The sequence below is a fragment of the Notothenia rossii genome (genome assembly GCF_949606895.1).
Source record: "Notothenia rossii genome assembly, chromosome: 6".
NCBI lineage: Eukaryota > Metazoa > Chordata > Actinopteri > Perciformes > Nototheniidae > Notothenia > Notothenia rossii.
The window spans coordinates 39,523,035-39,545,394 of record NC_136909.1 but is presented as its reverse complement, the minus strand read 5'-3'; the positions used below and the strand labels follow the sequence as shown (position 1 = coordinate 39,545,394).

Sequence of the window (22,360 nt, the reverse complement as noted above, 5' to 3'; positions counted from 1 at the left end):
AAAAAAAAATGTGTCGTAAAACTGTGAAGTAACTTTTTTTGTGTGAAACCGCTCAGTGAACTACATCTCACATCTCGCACCACACACCAAGACGGCCGTCACGTTGGCACATTTCACTTCTTTCTTTCAGAATGAGGCAAAAAGTATTAAAAGAGGTGAAAATCACTACAAATCTGGGCATGTTGAGAGCTGTACATACACAAAAGGGGAGTTAGTCGGTTCCGTAAGAGCCAGCATGCGGGACCGGGATTCTGGGATTTCTAGTCTTTCTAGTTGAGTATTTTTCATAGTTTATATTTTTTACGACATGGAAATCATTTTTTAAGATTGACAAACATCATATGTGTAATTCGTGGCACAATTCAAATGGGATTGAAAGATAATCTTTCTTTCTTCATTGACTTCAATACATAATTTTTCTGAAATAAGGTCCCATGGGTCGGAAGTAGATGGGCGGGACTTCGCCTCTCTATATTGTGAACTTACTCATTTATTTGTACTTTTAAAAAAAAAACATGTATGTTTAACTTAACACCTTTCACATATTATCTATTTATATGTACATGTAAGTGTTTATGGAATCAATTTTGTTTATATCCAACTATATTTGTGATGTATTTTCTTTAAATGCCAATAAAGACAGTCCTTGATAATAAAAAAAAAACTAAACTAAAATCACATTCTCTCTAGAATTACAACAAATAAGATGGTGATGTTCATTTACGCATTTTTCAATCAAAATCAAAAACTAAAATAAATATTATCAGTTGTGTTTCTACTTTCATTGTCTGATGGATCTGATTGGCCATTGTGAGGTGTCTGATGTGATGTCATCAGACTATATAATAAAGTGTCGTTGTTCACACTTCGATTAGATTAATTAAAGAACATACACAATGTTAGACGCACTACATTCATTCCTATTCCCTTTTTAAGAATTTCAATGATATTCTATGTTCTAATTATGCATGTGCGTCCAATATTTTGTTACAAGACAAATAAATAAGTACTTCATTAATCTGGGATTCAGTTTAAAGTTCTTGGAAAGGCTAGTTAGATGAGGTTGGGTCAAGACTATTTTGTCATAATACTTATTTGAAGTTGAAGAATCTGTTTACTAATCTGTTTTGCTGTAACAATGATACATGAGACACATAAGTACTAGAGTACATCACTACTTCACTTACTCATTCCTCTCGAGATGAATAACATGATCGTTTCCACCTACACCAATGACATAGGAGACCTGGAGACAGAAATAAAATATGTATTAGTTTATCACATAGTGATACAAATGCATATTTACAAGCATTTTTTCTGTGGTAAAATCAATGCACAAATACTGAAATCCATCAATTAACACGGTTAAAGGTTAAATGAGCAGGATTGTCCTAAAAACCTATAATCCCCCTCAATCTACACTTTGAACCACAAGAAGTGTGAGGGGGGGTATTTCAGAGACGCTGCAGCCCCCTGCCTGCGGGTTTTGTTTGTTCCTTTATTATTCTGTGTTGGGGGCGTTTCTGTGCGTATACTGTAGGTGTGGCACAGATAAAGCTTCCAAGACTTCTTCACTGTGAATGGAGCCCAGGTACCACTCAACAAAAACACATCTGTTTGATATCCTGGTTCCAAAATGGTGGAACGAGCTCCCCATTAATATCAGGACAGCAGAGAGTCTACACACATACCGTTGTGGACTGAAAACTCACCTGTATCCACTGCATCTTTGGTACAAAAATGTATTTCAAAAATATCTCTTATGTACGTAGCACTTAAAAAGGATTTGGATTTAAGTGAAGCTAATGCAGTCGCACTTAATCTGGTTTGGTTTATAGATAAGAAATATACCTCGATGATTCTTGCTTTTGAGTTTGTTTCTTCATGGTTAAATGCACTTATTGTAAGTTATGTTGGATAAAGGTATCAAATAAAAGAAGACAAGAAGGATCTGAGGTTGCCAGGTGCCAACTTCGAACGTCTTTTCTTACATCGGCCTTTGTCAAATCTTACTCATACTGCCTTTACGTTTTTTTCTTTATGCCAGCTAAAGTCCAAAAAACTAGGGAAAAACTAAACTTCAAGGTCACCTGAGCCTCTGACTCACCTCCCAGATTTCTGCTACTCTGTGAGTGTGTGTGCCTGCAGGAACTACCAGCAGGTATTTGATTACTCCTGTGGTGATATCACACACACACACACACACACACACACACACACACACACACACACACACACACACACACACACACACACACACACACACACACACACACACACACACACACACACACACACACACACACACACACACACACACACACACACACACACACACACACACACACACACACACACACACACACACACACACACACACACACACACACACACACACACACACACACACACACACACACACACACACACACGGTGTTTAAGGTGAATGAGGACAGGAGGTCTACATCATCCAGCTGCCAACTGCAGCTCCTCTGTGCTCTACACACAGCTGGGTTCAAAGGTCAACAGAGGACAAGGCAAAGCTAGAGTAGGAGGATTCGTCCAACACTTCCCATGTCAACAGAGATTTCCCAGGTTTCTCGTTATGTTTCTGCTTTAAACAATATAATTGTTCATGTTCAACTGAAGTCATATCTTTAATGTTACGATGGCATCTTTTTATTGCTTTTACAACACACCAAATTGTTCAGGGTTTAAATGTAGCTTTATCTTTTTGTATATCATAAAACTACACAATCAATCAACATATCTCCTTATAGCAAGACATTTTTTTCATATGCCAAACTTTTGTATTCAAACAACAACAATGTTGTAATAGGGGACTGCACAACATTGAGATATAATGTGAAAAACAAAACCATGAACATTTCCGGGACATGTTTAGCTTAGCACAAATATGGTATGCATGGGGAAACTGTTAGCCTAGCATAATCAAAAGTATGTTTGGTATATTACGAGTAAGTATATTTACACAACCATTACATTCTACACAAAAAATAAGCTTGACACGGAGGTTTGGCTAAAAACATTCATTCATTGTGATTGCCTTCATGGTTGTTGTCAAAGACTTAAGGCGAGACACCCCAGGTGAATAGGGTAATTTTTTTTTACTTAAAAGGTATCAGCTAGAAATTTCTCCAGTTAATTACTTACAATAAGGCAATTGTTTTTTGTATTACAAGTTTTCTGAAATAGCATGTTTAAATATGCAAATTAGCCATTATCTCATTAAATATGTGAATATTTTAACACATTTCAGGAATCAAAATCTGAACTTTGGATAAAGCCAGATTCAAAATTCTTGTTTCATTTTGTAGTCATATTAGTATCTAAGGCTTTTACCGAACGGATATTGGATATCTCTTTTTATCACTCCATAAATCAGAAAATACTGTCAACAGCCCTAAAATATCAATTTTCGCCATGTTTTAGGTATACAATGTTGTATAATTCAGGCTATGAATGATATATGAACAAACCCTTCTGTAAAAGCCTTCATAATATTGATAGGAATATAACTGGAAGGTTTGGTGTATCTACATGCTACTGAAGTTGAAATTTCGAACTCAGAGTAGGAGAAAAAACTCATTTTGAGAAAACGACCTTTAACCCTCGTAATGTCCTCCAGGATAACAGGAGGGTTAAAGGTTGCAGTGAGGCGCTAGCTAAACCCTCCTGTTCTTTGGATGACAGCTTGCGCCTCGACGCACTCCGTGAAGGTATTTCATGTTCGGGGTCATTACTTTTTTGTATAACCTTGCTTCGTGCAAGTGACAATTGTTGTCGTCTTCTCTGTAAACGTTTTTTTTCGCCGTTCTTTTGCCATTTTGAGATTTACATTTCTAGCGGAAAGCTAACCAGGAAGTGTTTTAGCACACCACGTGACGCATCTGAACGAATCACGTTGTCAGAAATTGACACCAGCCAATGGGATTTCGTTTCTTGGTTTAAGACCCCTTTGTGCTTTCACGATTGGTCGCTGATACAACGGAAATGACCATATTTGGATCCGATGAGATTGTGCAGGAGAGACACAGCTTTCCAACGATACCTCTGATGACATGGTGCACACAGCGGTCGCGGTACTTTATGTTACGTTAGAATGCTAACTTTTGGTGAATTTAGGAGAAATCTACTGACGCAAATATACAAACTATAGTCAAATAAACACTTAAATGGGTATTTTGTACGTTTTCCTACCAAAAGCCTGAAAGAAAACATGTTATAGAATCAAAATAGCACAAAATCTCAAAATTGACAAGTGCTTGAAAAACGATGTTTTTGCCTGCCGTGTCTCGCCTTAAAAGAGATATCTTACATATTTTCCTGTTTCATATTACCTAAATATAGCAAAACACATTAAAATTACCACAATAACTAAACAACATTCATATCCAATGTTGCCATTCAGGTATGCTTTTAATACCACGAACAGTCTCCTCTCCATCAGAGGGATGTGTCCTGCAGGCAGATCAGTGGGTGGTGACATGTTAAGGCCCGGACACACCAAGCTGACACCAAAGAACTGACACAGACTGACCCCCTACTCTTGTGTCGCCTCGCGTCTCTGCGTCTTGGCCATGTGTCGCTCTGGAACACACCGCAAAGACTTCAGCCGACGGCCAAGAAGCATGTACGAACCGTGCATGCGTGAGTGGCAATAACTCTCTTTACCAGCAGGCGGCGGTAGTGTGTATTCGTCATTCAAAAGAGGCAACAACCGGAAGACAGACTGTGTGATAACCGAGAGAAGAAGAACAGACTGCGTGATATAAACAAACAACAAATAGCGTGTGCGTTCCATTTTCACTCTACAACGAGAAGCTCATGGGGCTTTCCCGAACCTGTGTCGAGAGCTGGAGTTAAATGAAATCTCAGATTTGCCTTCTTAAAGGCCATGTAATGCATCTAACACAGGTGTTTTTTAACATGTAGTTTAGATATCACCAGAATAAAAAAATAAAAAAATGTTTAAAGTTTGGTCATAATTAAATGAAATAAGTTAAAAAACGATGTTGGTTCCAAAGTTTGCCGAGTACGCCCCCGATAACTCCCGAACGAGCGGTGACGTCACACGTGGCAAATATTGCCATTTGATAAAATCAGTCAAAATGGCAAGCAACGCGACAACTTCAGACAGCGATAGCGATCATTCAAGCTCAGATTCGGTGGGTTATCTGGATTCAGTTACAGAAGTAGAGAGTGAACCAGCTAGCCTTTCACTTCAAGGCATCTTGCCTTATCAGTACGAGCCTCCTGCCCGGCAATCGAGCAAAGAGGCAGAAACTTGTGAAAGAGAAGCGGATTCCGCAGCCGGCGAGACTCGAGTCGGCAATACTGAATGGTAAATTCTGTTTTATTTAATTTGACCTGCACTAAATGTCAATCTTAAATTTGTCATCTGTTCCTCACACGTCCGGCAGATATTGTTTGTTTTTTTATGTTATGTACAATATTCAGGTGTATATGTCAATGCTGTGAAAGCATACTCACTGCAGATGAATGTGTATGCGGCAGAGAGATCTGGCAGGTGATGGAACAAGTAGACAGTTTGCAACCTACTGACCAGATAGAAGACACCGACGAGAAACCAAGGTGCATTATTAGCCACCCAGGCTTTAGAGAAGGCTGTCTCAGTGTTTGGACACTGAAAATAGTGTATCTTCAATACAAACAACAACACAGAGCAGTTGATGGCCCACTACACCAGTAAGTAAATATTGATTGACCCAACTGCCTATTGCAGCTTTGCTTTCATATAATACTTTTAGTCGCTACAGATATGATGGTACACTTTTAAAGATACCATTAAACTCTTTCAAGCAGTCAAAAACAGCTTGGCTTTTATGTTTTCTGTGTATGCAAGTTCAATGTATGCTTGGGAAAAGAAACAACTACACATGTGAGGAAATATATAAGAGGTCTATGATTCTGTCAAGCAGTCATGTACAACCTCATATTTATTTTGTACAAGTAAAATAAAAATATCATGTTATAAGCCAATTTGTAACCATTGCTACATAATAGTACTACATAACATTTTATTTTTCTCCAAATATATTTATAATCTGTATACTTTTTTTTCATTAGGAAGTATCGATATACAGCTTATCGACAGTATGTACGTTGGTGCTGGGGTGTACTCGGCCCAAAAATTAGAGTCCCGCTGCCTGCATGTGCTGTAACCGAGATACGGAAGACTTACCCTGAACCGGGAGGCCGCTATCAGGGATTTCAATGGTCAAATCTGTAATTTGACATAAGTCATGCAGCTGAACTGGTTAAAATGGTTTCACATGATGTAAATAATTTACAAAGTACATCATTTACAATATTATTTTTCGGAAATCCGTGTACACTGTGACCCGACAGGCTTGAATTACCACAAATTGAACTACACATCGCTTCACCATCATGAATTGTTAGATAAAAACAGTCTAGCGAGGTCCGGTTACACATATGTTGAGCGAAAATAGCGGAAGGATACAAAACAAACAATCCAGGCGATGCTGGTGGTCGCCACGTGTGACGTCAGAGCTGGGTTAATGGCTGGCAAGCTTTTTGCTACCGGAGCGGAATAACACGGGAAAGTGGCACACATTTCATGTTATTTGTGTGGTATTTATGGAAAGAATCATTGATGTTGATATGTCAAATGAAACAGTGGAAAGTGATGAAGCGATTTATTAAGACAGAATAACGTTTATTTTGGACATTTCGTGGACTTTAATAGTTTGTTTGGGTCCCTCACTTCCGTTTCGCTTCTCATGCACTGATTCGCAAACTGAACAGCCAATCAGAGTGATTTATTTTGCCGACGACTGCCCACCGATTCGACATGTTGAATCGGTGGGTTTTCGGCTGAAAAGGTGTCGGCACGGCTGAAAAGACACAACGGTGCGGGACACACCAATCTGAGATATGACCACAGAGAGGCCATGAACAATTACATTTACCTAGCATTACAAAAATAAAATAAACATAGTGCTTCTTACTTATGAATTCATCAATAGTATGTACAGTTAACAGCAAAAACAAAGAAGTGTTTTTAAACATTTGAAAAGAAGTAAAGTGGCAAATGATCTTTAATCTATTGTTTTGGATACTGAGGGAGTGGAATAAAAGTAGTGTGTGGAGTACCTCAAATGATATGTGGAGTGTGGTACTAATAAGTGTTGAATGTAATGGAGATAGTTTCTTTCCCATTTCATATGGGGAACAAAACGGGTTGTATCTGCTACTTTTCTCTCGCGTATAGCCCGTTCGTTTACACGAGGCCGACACGTAAAAGGACCCCGCAAACGATAACGGGTCCCAAGGTGGATAGATCTGCAAACGGAACGCTCTGGGGGGGAAAACGGCTCTGTGTGTACGCCCTATGCGATCATTTTTTGATTACGATGAAATAGCCCCGCCTCCCTCTCCCCACGTCTCTCTCTCCCCGCCTCCCCTGCTCAGAGATCAGCTGCTTGGCTGTCAAAAGAGGGGGAGGAAAAGAGAGGCTCCGTTCATTATTCTTATATTATTATATAGAGTCGTTATCAATTTGTTTTAAAGCTCAATAAATAACAAAGAAGACCTCTGATCGGCACTTTCAAATTTTGCCCGGAAGATTCAAACTTTAATGGAAATGTTGACCGGCTGAGTTTTTTTTTAACGGAAACCGACACGGGTTTCCTTCGTCCCTTGGAAGAGGCGGAGAGGTGGTTACTTTTCATCTGCTGGTGGACTACCGGAGAGATTTAAAGCAGGAGCACACGCCGTCCACCGCGGAGAATAAACAGAAGGGCAAGCATGGCAACTAGGGGTGCACCGAATGGGAAATTCTTGGCCGAAACCGATACCGAAAATAGGAAACAGTTGGCCGAAAACCGAATGCCGAAAGGCCGAAAATGATTAATAGAAATATATATATATATAATGTATACATTTTTTACCAATGTTGTTCAGCTGCCTGATTATGGAAAAATAAATGATTATGGCAAAACTTAACTTAAATAATAATCACTATTATGGGTCCATAAAACATTTATTCAGCACTTTTGAATGCATACAGTACATTAATTCCAAGTCAAGTGCATTTTATTTTCTCTGTAGGATAACTACAACAAAGTGCATTCAGAACACAGCCAAGGTGCTTTAAAACTGCATAAACATCTAGGCCAGTAGGCCTACAACTAAATAGTGTAAATAAAGACTGTAACAGCCAGGCCTTCAACAACAACAAATGCACCTATAAGTGCATGCATACAAATTTGCAAACTGGATAAATCCACATGAATGTAACTATTTACAAATGAAATTAAAATTGAATTTCAAGAATCTGTAAATATGGCTGTCTGTCCTCATAAGCAAAGTAGTAAACATTGTATAAAGATACATACAATGAAAACTGGATACAAAATCCACAATCAATTACAAATTAAATGACAATTTCAAGAATCTGCAAATAAGGTGGTCTGTCCTCATGAGCAATGTAAACAACATTGTATCATTTAGATACCGAAAGTACAATATATTGAACACTGTGCTGCTGTCATTTCCCCCTAAGGATAACCTGAGATGGTGAATTATAACTCACAATGAAAATTGTTCAGGAAAGTGGGTATAGAGTAGACATGTAGAACTAGATAAGCTTATGATAAGCCAGCCTTGTCTACTTATTAAGGAAAAGTGGGAGGTTCTTTTTAATGAACAGTAGCTTCTCTGCTTTATCAGCCATAAGTCTGTTCCTCTTCTCATCAAGCACATGAGAGGCAGCGCTGAACAGTCTCTCGCTGTCAGTGCTTGTGATTTGATCTTACTCCGCATATTTGTCCGGGTGTTTTGATTTCAAGTGGTGGAGTAATCCCGAAGTGGTGAAAGTCTTTCCAATTACACCCCCTCAAGAAATGTCAGCTGAACACGTTTTACAAATTGCAATCCGCGCCTCTTTCTTTGATATTTTTAAATATCTCCAACGGCAGACATGTTGGCTGTGAGCCAGCCGCGAGCATGGTCGCGCGCCGGGCTTGTCGCCGCGTTTTGATTACGTCATCACAACAACACGTTAGTTTACCAACGTAACCCTGTTCTCTGACATTCGGTGATATTTTTTCGGTGCTTGAACCCTTTCGGCCGATAATTTTCGGCGGCCGAATATTCGGTGCATCCCTAATGGCAACCATGCTCCGGGGTCTTCTTCGCTGCTTTTGGTGTATTTTGTGGCAGCAGCAGGGCCACTTACAGGCCCGGCATATGTACTAAAGCGTTTCCAGCGGGTCGAGCGGTCTCTTGTGAACGGACACGTTAATTGAGCCGAATGCGTGTGAACGGAAGACTTTTTTGAAAACGAATTCGGTGCGTAACGCAAACGTACCCGTTTCGTCCTCGTGTAAATGGGGCCTTAAGCACATGTTTCCAAGATGACAGACACCATTTGAAGCGAACTACGGCCCAGGGGCCATCTGTGGCCCTGGGTCCATTTTTAATTGGCCCTCAGCTAAGACTTAAGTATAATGGAATATGGCCCACACCTGAAACTTGCGCCTGACTTATAATGTTCTTCTTAAATATATGTTACAATATATATTACACAGCAGTGTTCATGTGTCGGTAAGCCCACTTTTCACATAAATTCAGTCCATTAAAGTTTAAAACATTTTCTCACAAATCTAAAGAAGCCAAATAACTTATTTGCATAACAAGCTTGAAATATACCCTTCCCATTTCCCCTTATTATAAGCAACCTGACGCTTCTGTTTTAAGGGATGAATAAATAAATAAATGAAACCCTATGGAGAGCTGTGATATCAAGCATTTTAACACACATTTGATTGATTTTGCTAATTTATAACTTATATACTGTATACCTCAATACCTCACCCCTTCGTCTGTTTTTCTGTATGTGGCCCCCATATCCTTGAAATGTTTGCTTCCAACTATACTATATTGTATTATAAACAGTATATAAAGTGTTCATGGACTGCTAATAAATGCTACATAAGCAATTACAGATAAAGGATAAGGTGTGTTTGAAGACTGAACTGTTCAGGTGGTATTTGTTGCATGTACTGTACATCACATCATAAAGAAACATGGCTGCGGGCTGAATACACCCACACACACCCACACAAACACAATGGACCACAATATACTTTTACAAGGCGTCACTCACTCTGACATTCCACCAGAGTGTGTTACTGGGTGTTTCTGGGTTTTAAGGTAGTCCAGCAACAACTGAGCTCATACTGCAGTGTTGAGTAGAGGATTGACAGGTCCACCTTTACACAGTTGAATCAGTACTTATTACTCAGATATCTGTCGTGGAATCATTGTTCCACTTCAACCAGCATATTGTTAATACACCATTTCTTAAAACCCTTCTTAGATATGTAATGTTGAAGGTGTATATTTGTGGAGGTAAGTCATTTACTGGTACACACGCTTTCATATTTTTTCAGTAAAATAGGGTAAACCAAGAATTTACTATTACTCCAACGGTAGCAAGAAGGCAGGTAAAAGCAGTGATGCAAACACAAGTATGGTGAAAAAAGAGAGAACTATTCGAAGCAGAAAAAAACAGTGTAATATACCGTCTGACAAAGGCCTGTGCTATAATGCTTCAATTAACTGGTTATTCTTTATAATATACTCAGATCAATAGAGACAGAGATGTTGAGTTATAAATCAAGGGTTTTTATTATTATTTACAGCAGGGATGGGGAACCTTTTTCCTTTCAATTTTTTTTGAAGGTTTTTTTCAACCTCTTAATCCATATATCTCACCATGACTCGCGCTGTCACGCATGCATGCACGGTTGTGGCATGACCACCAAAACAGAAAGATATGGACACAAGATGTGTGTAAATGTATTTAGTATCCTATCCATGTGAACAGGATTTAAGTGGGGGGGAGATCTTTTTTTAAATATTGAAGTTAAAAGCATCAATCTGGTGCACTTTGAGAGCAACATTAGGAGATCTATGGATACATCTCAACACCCATTTGAAACAGAACTGTAAGCAGATTTTTCTTTTTGTATATCTTACAAATCACTCCCCTTTTAAACTGTATTTTTGTTTGTTGTTAATAACAACAACTTTGTTTTACTGTCATATAGTATTTTATACCTGTTTTTCATTTAGTCTCTAATGTCTCATTAATAACTATAATGATCATATCAAGGTGTGCCTTAACCTCACTGAGCTGAGGTTATTTGAGCCTCTCAGGAGAGAGCTCTCTTCCACCTGTAGAAAAGCTCTTGCTAATAACAATAGATCGCCACTGTGCTTACAACTAAAGACACAGCCACGCAAACACTGTGGCATGTGTAAGGCTCCTTACGGGTACTGTAATATTTGAAGAGCTGGAGCGGCGTTCAGGTGCACTCCTTTCAGACGAGACATATACCACGTGAAGACACTACGCTTGTGTTGTGTTCAAGGAACCTGTCCTCGGCCAGGAAAAACAGTCACTCGCTTATTTAATTATTTTGCGATCTAGATTTCTTCTTCTTTTTTGAAGTGAGAAGTTGTCCGTCAGTCGGATGGATGGACTGACGCACACCCCCCCCCCCCCCCCCCCCCCAAAAACGAAAACTCTTCGGTTCTCCACGAATTACACAAGTCACCCAAATCAGCGTTAAAAAAGCGGGAGGCGCCGAAAAGCGACTAATTTGCATCACTGTAAAAGGCATTGGCATCTTAGTTATGGTGTTGTTAAACGCGTCCTACGTCTACTTTTCTCCAAGAATTCAAGGTGAATTATTCCTGTAAGGTTTATTCGGCTATCTTGTTTTATTTTATCATGATTAAATTATTTTTATATTTATTCTGTGATCGGTTTTAAAGGGGCCCTGTTTTGCTTTTTGGGGTTTTCCCTCTCCTGTAGTGTGTTCTATAGGTTTTTGTGCATGTAAATGGTCTGCAAAGGCTAAAATCCCTGTGTTCCCTCCAGAAGGAGTTTCTCTCCCACACACCTGCCTGAAACGCCTCCATTGGACTCCTTTGTTTACTTCTGTAACATAGTGACATCAGTGTGTAACACTGGCGCTTCTATTGGCTAGTGCTCCAACACATTGCACGTGGCTGAGGAGCGTGACATCTCTAATCACAACAGAGCCAGCCAGCTAACCAATCAGAGTATATTATTAGGGCCCGAGCACGGAGCCCTAAGACCCAACGGCGTCCTAGCACGAAGTGCAAGGAACCTATTGTTATTGGAGGAATTATTATTATTATTATGACGCCAGGACCGTTAAAAATTGCAACATTCTGGAGTCAATGGGTTAAAATAATCCAACGTGCTCGCTAGCGCCACCTATCAAAATCCCATTTCGGAATAAATGTACAAAGTCGCACAACATTTTTCTTTTTAATTAGCATAATTTTCAAAAACAGTGAAATGTTAACTTAAAGGTGACCTATCATGCAAAATGCACTTTTGTACGTCTTTTATACATGAATATGTGTCCCCGGTGTTCCAGGGAACTCACCAAGTGTCAGAAAACACAACCCTCTCTATTTTCCTCCATACCCAAATCTCTAAAAAAGTGGCTGCAACGGATCTGATACAGACTGATCAGGAGGAGAGAGCCACAGACATTGCCGTTCGAAAGCGCTGGAGACGCTGTAATACATATGCCAGGCCTGTAGATGGTGCTGTTCTCACAGAATCAGCCCATGAAAAGACAGTGTTAAATTGAGCGAAATGAGGAATGGCTAAAATGCATGATCTGTTTGGTATTTTCAAACATAAAAAGTATAAATATGCCTTATGGTATGGTATGGTCCTACACTATATTATTCAAATATAGCATGATTGGTCCACTTTAAATTTCAATTTTCAGTTTTTCAACACCAAACTTCGTATACAGCATCGGTGGAGGGTCGGACACATTACCGTAGAAGATGAGCATGTTCAGACGATAAATATTGCCGCCATGAATCAAACGTACTTGCAAAATGGTGGGGCTTAGAATAGATACTCATAACTCATCAACAATGTATCCATTCACCACAGATTGTGGTGTATAGGTTCAGTCTGTCTTGGGGAATAGGCACACCAAAGCATTTTCATTTTGGACTATAGGGGGCGCCAAAAACACCACCAATTTATAACTCAAGAACGGATGGACGAATATATATATTCTTTTTACACAAACTCTGGGGGTGAATAAGAACTGAGATTTAAAGTGTCGCAACAAATGCAGAATGCGGGCGGGGCCTATAGATTTTTTTAAAATTGCGATAGCATAAAATGAGCTTCGGATGCGAAACTTGGGACACGCGTCACAGCCCAGGACTTTTTCGAGAATGTAAAAAACGTAATTTTTCAACAAAACTGCTCACTAGCGCCCCCTATTGTGTGGTAGTCACATATAGTTTCTCAGAACTTCACAAATGTTGGCACAGATATTCTTCATGGAATTGCGGACATATTTCAAATTGCCTTTCATTAGCCCCGCCCATAGCCGAGGGAAGTAGGGGTGCTGCAGCACCCCCTGTTGGCGAGTGGTGTACATTTGAAAAACTGAGTGACCACCTAAACAACAATAATTAAACTACATAAAATAGTTATGATTTTACTTAAAATAAAATTAGCTGTATACAGTAGCACATAATAGTCATAGTACATATTTTTATCAGTCAGGTGGCTTGAATTTATTTTCCAAATAAATAAAAATCCGAGTCATCTAGGTCGTAGGTTATGGAGAGTGACGTAATTGACGCGACACACACACTGCAGAGTGACAACTTTCTAGAATGCCGCAAAAAAGGATTTTTTTTTTTTTAACAAACAACCCAATAAAAAGAGTGGTCCACCAGCTACTCCTCAGCCCACCACCTCTACAACTAGAGTAATATGACACAAAAGAGACTGACACATCTGACTTTGATGCATGTTCATCGTAACATTTGGACAATGTGGATGTATCTGCTCTAATGAGGGTCTTCATTAGTGCCACCCCAGGCTACATTTGGAGTTTTGTGAAGCCCCAACACAAGGCAAGATGATATTTTCCTTTAATGTTGCTGCCGCTGTGCAGGTTTTTGCCTTGTCAATCAGTTCAAATTGAATTCATAGTTTTATTAATATTGTAAATAATATTTTCTGACTATTTGTAATGTTATGTAGGTTTGTAAGACCCATAGTTAGCATGTGGGCATGTGCAGCTGTTGCTAAGTGATGTAGGTCTATAATGGTTTATTAAGCCTAACAGTTAAGGTGAGACACCCCAGGTGAATAGGGTAATTTTTTTTAACTTAAAGATATAGAAATTATATATATATAGGACATTTCTCCAGTTAATTACCTACAATAAGGCAATTGACCTTTCGCAAAGCCACACCCCCCCTTGGTTACTGTTGCTAGTCCGACAAGCTGAGAGCCAGATGCGTTAAACAAAGCCATAATGGAGGGTCTCCGTAACGTCGGAGTCGCCTTAACAGACTCATTTTGGAGCAATAACGCAGCAATATCCTCCAGGTCCCGACAAAAGGGGCTACAATACGCTATGGAGGGTTATATCCATAGTATAAACATTAGAAAAGAGGGAGGCACAACATCAATAGAGGCACTTGCATACAGGTCGCAGTGCAAGAGTGAAAAACCACATGAGCTGTATGTCAAATTCGACGGAATTATTATTATTATTTTGGAATAAAACAATACAATCACAAGAGGCGTTAAATGTTGTAGTTTGTCTAAAGTTAACTACAGTTTCCTTGGTGGCTTTCTGCATCCACCTTGTTGTTCCTTTGTGGGGGTCGGGGTGCCCACTTGTGCAGCAGGATTAGGGAAGTCGGCAGTAGGCTTTCCATTAACAAAATGCTACAAAGATTAAAGCAAAAATATAAATGAATGATTGCCTGTTGGCTTTCTTGTTTGTACTTTGACCACAGGTAGACTAATAACGGAGCTCAGCTGTTCAGATCAAGCTGTTTCATCAAGTGATATACATGGTCAAAACGACCTATAAGCACACAGCTTACAGCTGTAGTCGTGTGACTTTAGCTAACGTTAGTTAGTGAAATTAGTTAATTAAATTAGTTAGTTAATTTGTGAATGTAATCTTTGCTAGCTAGCTAGCTACGTTAGCACGTATTTACCTTGGAGCAAACGTATTTGTGTTTGTTGATATTCGCCATATTCAGCTGGGTATGGGGCCTGCCGCATTTCTTTATCCACTGGCGGCATCTCTCCTCTCGGGTTTTGGGTTTAGGAAACGGGTAAAATATCACCCCCCCCCTCTAAGCTTATGGGATATCTGCTATCCGATTTGCAGAGACCATAAGCACAACGCTTCACCATTTTCGCAATGAATTTGAACGCTAAGCTTGTCGGACTTCCACAGGGAGCCGCGCACGTGATCGAATATGATTGGACAACGGGCATTTAGGGGCGTGGCTTTGCGAAAGGTCAATTGTTTCTTGTATTACAAGTTTTCTGAATATGCAAATGAGCCATTGTCTCATAAAATGTGCGTATATTTTTAACACATTTCAGGAACCGAAATCTGAACTTTGGATAAAGCCAGGTTCAAAATTATCGTTTCATTTTGTAGTCATATTAGAATCTAAGGCTTTTACCGAAGGGATTTTGGATATCTCTTTTTATCACTCCATAAATCAGAAAACAGCCCTAAAATATCAATTTTCGCCATGTTTCTAGGTATACAATCTTATATCATTCAGGCTATGAATGACATATGAACAAACCCTTCTGTAAAAGCCTTCATAATATTGATAGGAATATAACTGGAAGGTTTGGTGTATGTAAGTGCAACTGAAGTGGACATTTCGGACTCAAGAGTAGGAGAAAACGACCTTTAAAGATTGCAGTGTGGCGCAAGCTAAACCCTCCTGTTCTTTGGATGACAGCTTGCGCCTCGACGCACTCCATGAAGGTATTTCATGATCAGGGTCATTTGTTTTTTTGTATAATCTTACTTCGTGCAAGTGACAATTGTTGTTGTCTTCTCTGTGAATGCTTTTTTCGCCATTCTTTTGTCATTTTGAGATTTAAATTTCTAGCGGAAAGCTAACCAGGAAGTGTTTTAGCACACCACGTGACGCATCTGAACGAATCAAGTTGTCAGAAGTTGACACCAGCCAATGAGATTTCGTTTCTTGGTTTAAGACCCTTTTGTACTTTCACGATTGGTTGCTGATACAAAGGAAATGACCATATTTGGATCTGATGAGATTGTGCAGGAGAGACCGAGCTTTCCAACGATATATCTGATGACATGGTGCAAACAGCGGTCGCGGTACTATATGTTACGTTAGAATGCTAACTTTTGGTGAATTTAGGAGAATATACAGACGGAAATAGACAAACTATAGTAAAATGACAACTTAAAACTTTGTATTTTGTACGTTTTCCTTCCAAAAGCCTGAAAGAAAACATGTTATGGAATCAAAATAGCACAACATCTCAAAATTGACCAGTGCATGAAAAACGATGTTTTTGCCTGCCGTGTCTCGCCTTTAACAAACAATTTATGCGGCTCGTATCACTGACAGCCGTGCACCGCCTTATTTCTTTTTAAGCGGCCCCCTTCCCACTTTTGGCAGCACCCCCTGAGCAAAATGACTTCCCGCGGCTATGGCCCCGCCCCCAAGGAAGTCGGCCATTTTCAAAAATGTGAGTTTTTCATGCATTTTAAGCACATTTTTGCGAACCCCTCCAAGGGGAATGATCAGAAAAAATCCAATCCAGGACAAGTTCAGCCCCTATCCAATATGATGCTAAATTGCGGAGCACATTTTTGATAAATCAATCGTGGAGGTCGTAAGCTAACAGCGAATACACCATTTTTGACGATTTACATGTCGCAAATTACTTCCAACTACTCGGATATGGTTTTCCCGATATTCATGAAACGCTGTATACACATTGCCATTATGATTGCGGACATATGTCAAAAAAAAATGTATTAGCCCCGCCCTCCAGAAAGTCGGCCATTTTGAAAAATGTGCGTTTTTCATGCATTTTAAGGACATTTCTGCGAACTCCTCCTAGGGTAATGATCGAAAAAAATTCCAATCCAGGACAATTTAGGCGCATATCCAAAGTGATGCTACTTTGCGAAGGAATAGTCGATCGCATGAACGTGGTGCTCGTAGGCTAACGGACACACCTACACATTGTACAACAAACACAAACAGTTTGCAGAGCTGTGCTTCGTTGACATAAGTCCAGCCATGCGTCACGCCTCTTTTAAACATCACTGTTGGCTGAAATCGACTCCGGAGAATACATCAGTGTACCCTCGGTTATAGCTCCTCCAGAGAGACTCCTCTCTCCTCTACATCTTTGTACCCTCGGTTATAGCTCCTACAGAGAGACTCCTCTCTCCTCTACATCTTTGTACCCTTGGTTATAACTCCTACAGAGAGACTCCTCTCTCCTCTAAATCAGTGTATCCTCGGTTACGTCTCCTCCTTACAGCCTCCTAGATAATCGATCCTCGACGAGCCTTTAGAGAAATTTGTTTTCCTTCGAGACGGCGTCCCGACATCCGTTTCCGGGTCGCTGCCGGAGAACCGAGGAGTCGAGGACACGAAAATTATAGAAATGACAAACAGCTAATTTCGGAGGACTCGCGCGCGTCTGCTTGACGCAGGGACGACCGGCCGCCCTCCCCGACAGGCGCACGGACGCGAGGGCCCGCTCATCACTGCGCGCACGACTGTGGCCGCAGTTTTAATTATTATTATTATTATTATTAATCAAAAGTGGAGTAGAATCATAATATATATTAATTAATATTTATTTGTTTTTTTGTGTGTTTTTCTTGCGTTAATAATATTTATTTCTCAAACAACCTATCAACAATTATTAAAAATACCTTTGGAAAGTGTTTCATTGTGTTGTGTAAAGTGATTTAACAGTTAGTACAAACAGTTTTGCTTAAAGTGAAAAGAGATAATGAGTTGCTGACAGAGCAGGGGGGGCGGGGGAGGGGGGGTACAGACAGGAAGTGGACCTGACTAGTCAGCTTCTCCTTTGCTGACTTTGTTTCCTAAAGGTCATCGCTCACACAGCAACTAGAGGAACAGAATGAAAGCAAATCACTACAATAGTGAAAGCTCAGTACCTGATGGGGGGGTCTTCCATTTAGGTCCCGCCTCAGCCTGCCTCCTATTGGTCGAGGGACAGTCAGATGATAGGAGGAGAGATGTTCTGTCTGCTCAGTCTCTGCAGGAGGGAACAGAAAGTCAGTGAACATGGAAAGTCATCTGAAAATAAGCTGTCAGATAAAGGGTGTAAAGAGAGTATCTCTTGACGGTAGACGAAGACATAGAAAGCAGCTGAAAATTGATATTCTGAAGTACCGCAAATCTCACTTTTTATTTATTCTGCTAAAGGCACTGGAAAACTTCAGAGGGCAATATAAGAAAAAGCAAGACTCACAAAGGAAAACTCGGCAAAAGGTTGCCGGGAGAAGAAAAATCGACTTTTGTCTGTGTGTGTATAAATTAACAATAAAAAGAGACAGTCTGTCAATTATAATAACTTCACAACTATACCAGAGAAGCCATTTTTATACAACTTTAACTTTGTGTCTTTTGTGTGACTTTGGAAAGCAGTTTGTGGTTGTGGTTCCACTTCCTGTAAGTTGTTGTGTTAATCTGCAAGAAACTAAGTCATGAGTCTGTGACATGGATGTACAAAGAATACTGGTCACAGTGATAGAAGCAGGGCCTCGTTCAAGTTGCTCAGCGGTGCATGAGGCCATGCCTCAAGTTCCAAGGGAAGCCCAATTTAGAGATCATTTGTGTCCAATTACATTCCTTGCCTAAAGATTTGCATCTGGTTGGTCAGGACGTCCAGGTAGCGCTCTAAACATTTGTATTTTTTCATGCAGAGACAGTATGAGTGAAATATGAACCTGAAGATAAGCATAAAGCTTGTCATGCTTGTCATATTAGTAAGAACATAGTTAGCTTAGCTGAGCAGAAAGACTGGAGGGGGGGAACAGCTAGCCTAGCCCTGTCCAAAATGTTACAGCCATAGTCAGGCATGTCTGCCTAGTGTGTTGTTTTGTTCGTTGGACACCAAGTGTTTTACATTTTTTTTTGTTCCTAGAATCAGTTTTGTGGGAGTGGTTGAGTCAAGCTGCTGACAGATTCAGAGAGCCGATCAGAGGGCGAGCTGATGTAGGCTGGGACACACACACTCACTGTGGTCCAGATATAGTGCTGCTCTCTCATTATCTCCGCTTCTGACTCATTATCTCTTTTACGGCCCGTCCACACACAGGCATGAAAAAAATCTTTCAAAGCTTCGCCCATTCACTTGAATGGGATGACGTAGAAGATTTTTAATCTTCGCCAAATTGCATTATGGGGAGCGGAGCATGGCTTTGCAAGCATCGTGAGCATCAAAAGTTGAGCAATGTTCAACTTTTGATGCTCCCGATGCTTTCGAAGCTGGCATCAGCCAATCAAATCCCGTTTATGCAAATCCCGCCAGTACAAGCGCGAGCCAATCAAACCGCGTGCAAGCTGGGAGAGCCAGACCGCAGTTCATTTCCTCATATTCCAAACGAGAAATTACGGTAGCAAATCACCCGGTTCTTTACGACCAGAACTATTTACCGGGATACAAAACGGAAGAACCAGGAATGGAGGGAGGTGGCAGAGACAGTGGGTGAAACTGGTAGGTTTTCATATCCAGTTTACTTCGTTTTAACATTGCTATTGCTTTGTATGTCGGGGGCGGGAGATTTATGTGATTGGTTGTTTGTCGCAAAAAATCGCCAAGCTTCAGACACGCCCAGCATCAAGATTTTTCAAGATTTTTTTCATGCCTGTGTGTGGACGGGCCGTTAGTGTGTTATCAACATCCACATTACTAGAATTTAAAAAGGTTAAAACACGTGTCAATGCTATCTGAGACTGAGCTAAAGACATAAAGACAAAGACAAGAAAGAACACAGTTAACAGATTCATATTGTGTCGAAAAAAGTGTGTACTAGCTCTGATTAGAGATGTCCCGATCCAATCACGTGATCGGGGATCGGAGCCGATCACGTGATTTTCAAAAGATCGGAACCGGGAGAAAAAAATCGGGGATTTTTTTTTTTTTTTTTTATAATTCAATGTTACAAAACAAAAATGAACATGTTCAAGTCTTAAAGTCATCCTGAGGCCTTAGTTTTGGTTTCAAATTACACAACATCATGTATGTGTTGCTTCTTTGGGGCTTGTTTTCATAGACCTGGCTGCTTATTTCTCTCAAATCTAGCAACAGAGTGGGCAGGGCGCAGTGTCTAATTGTAGCAGTAAGCTAACGAGTACTGACAAGCTTGATTTTGTTTTTATCCAATGCTGCACAACTGAACTGATCCAATGCTGCTGTGAAAAAAAGAAGCTATATCCATGTTGGATAGAATATCCAATTTAAATTAAAAAAATAACCTTAAGGGACAACTTGAAATGCTTTTTTTCTTTTTTTTCTCTTAATGCATTGTATAAAGATCGGATCGGGAAAAATCGGTATCGGCAAATTGTCAAAATCAAATGATCGGAATCGGATCGGGAGCAAAAAAAGGTGATCGGGACATCCCTAGCTCTGATCTGGAGTAGTATAAGATTATCTCCAGTAACTGGATAGAAGAAGGAGAAGATGGACCTTTATAAATCCCCCGAGGGGTAAATTCAGTTTCCACTCTGTCGTACACACACATGCGTTTTTATACAGGTACATACAGAACACACAGTACACACTTTTTAAATCATGCACATATATATACAAATACACACACAGTTATATGCACACATGCACATGCAGTTGAGAGGTCAGAGCGGTGGAAGCTAGTCTAGCCGGCGCCAGTGAGCAGTTTGGGGTTAGGTGCCTTGCTCAAGGGCACTTCCGGCAGTGGCCCAGGAGGTGAACTGGCTCCTCTCCAGTACCAGTCCTCCACACTGTATTTTTGGTCCGATCGGGACGTGAACCAGCGACCCTTCGGTCCAAAGTCCAATCCCCTACAGACTGAACCACTGCCACCCCTAGCAGAACTTTCCCTACTTATTCGACCTACTTATATATCATTCTACCACATGCTTTTCCCAAAATGAAATTGATAATCAGTTACCAGTACTGTGGGAATTCATTTGACTGTAACTCAGGTTTTAAATTGCATTTTCAGAGTTGTTCTGGATGAATGTGCTGGTATTTAAATGTTGATATGTCTGTAGTAGGGATGCCTGAAACTGTTGGTCAATAACAAAAGTTAATCTCAATACTTTGTTATATACTCTTTGTTGGCAATGACAGAGGTCAAACGTTGTCTGTCAGTCTTCACAAGGTTTTCACACACTGTTGCTGGTATTTTGGCCCATTCCTCCATGCAGATCTCCTCTAGAGCAGTGATGTTTTGGGGCTGTCGCTGGGCAACACCGGCTTTCAACTCCCTCCAAAGATTTTCTATGGGGTTGAGATCTGGAGACTGGCTAGCCCACTCCAGGACCTTGAAATGCTTCTTACGAAGCCACTCCTTCGTTGCCCGGGCGGTGTGTTTGGGATCATTGTCATGCTGAAAGACCCAGCCACGTTTCACCTTCAATGCCCTTGCTGATTGAAGGAGGTTGTCACTCAAAATCTCACGATACATGGCCCCATTCATTCTTTCCTTTACACAGATCAGTCGTCCTGGTCCCTTTGTAGAAAAACAGCCCCAAAGCATGATGTTTCCACCCCCATGTTTCACAGTAGGTATGGTGTTCTTTGGATGCAACTCAGCATTCTTTCTCCTCCAAACACATCTAGTTGAGTTTTTACCAAAAAGTTCTATTTTGGTTTCATCTGGCCATATGACATTCTCCCAATCCTCTTCTGGATCATCTACATGCTCTCTAGCAAACTTCAGACGGGCCTGGACATGTACTGGCTTAAGCAGGGGGACACGTCTGGCACTGCAGGATTTGAGTCCCTGGCGGCGAAGTGTGTTACTGATAGTAGCCTTTGTTACTTTGGTCCCAGCTCTCTGCAGGTCATTGACTAGGTCCCCCCGTGTGGTTCTGGGATTTTTGCTCACCGTTCTTGTGATCATTTTGACCCCACGGGGTGAGATCTTGCGTAGAACCCCAGATCGAGGGAGATTATCAGTGGTCTTGTATGTCTTCCATTTTCTAATAATTGCTCCCACAGTTGATTTCTTCACACCAAGCTGCTTACCTATTGCAGATTCAGTCTTCCCAGCCTGGTGCAGGTCTACAATTTTGTTTCTGGTGTCCTTTGACAGCTCTTTGGTCTTGGCCATAGTGGAGTTTGGAGTGTGAGTGTTTGAGGTTGTGGACAGGTGTCTTTTATACTGATAACGAGTTCAAACAGGTGCCATTAATA

The 22,360-nt window shown here is 40.5% G+C and overlaps 1 protein-coding gene across 3 annotated transcripts in view; it reads right to left on the bottom strand.

The window, feature by feature from the left end:
* Positions 1–22,360, bottom strand: part of adam9a (ADAM metallopeptidase domain 9a) — an 80,293-nt gene that overhangs the window by 41,749 nt on the left and 16,184 nt on the right. For all 3 annotated transcript variants that reach the window (XR_013809866.1, XM_079690916.1, XM_079690917.1), the window contains exons 2-3: positions 18,108–18,208; positions 1,188–1,246 (exon numbers count right to left, since the gene is read on the bottom strand). Coding sequence is in view for 2 of the 3 variants with exons in the window: in XM_079690916.1 (XP_079547042.1) it covers positions 1,188–1,246; positions 18,108–18,208 (160 nt within the window). In the remaining variant the exon portion in view is untranslated. The remainder of the gene's footprint in view (positions 1–1,187; positions 1,247–18,107; positions 18,209–22,360) is intronic.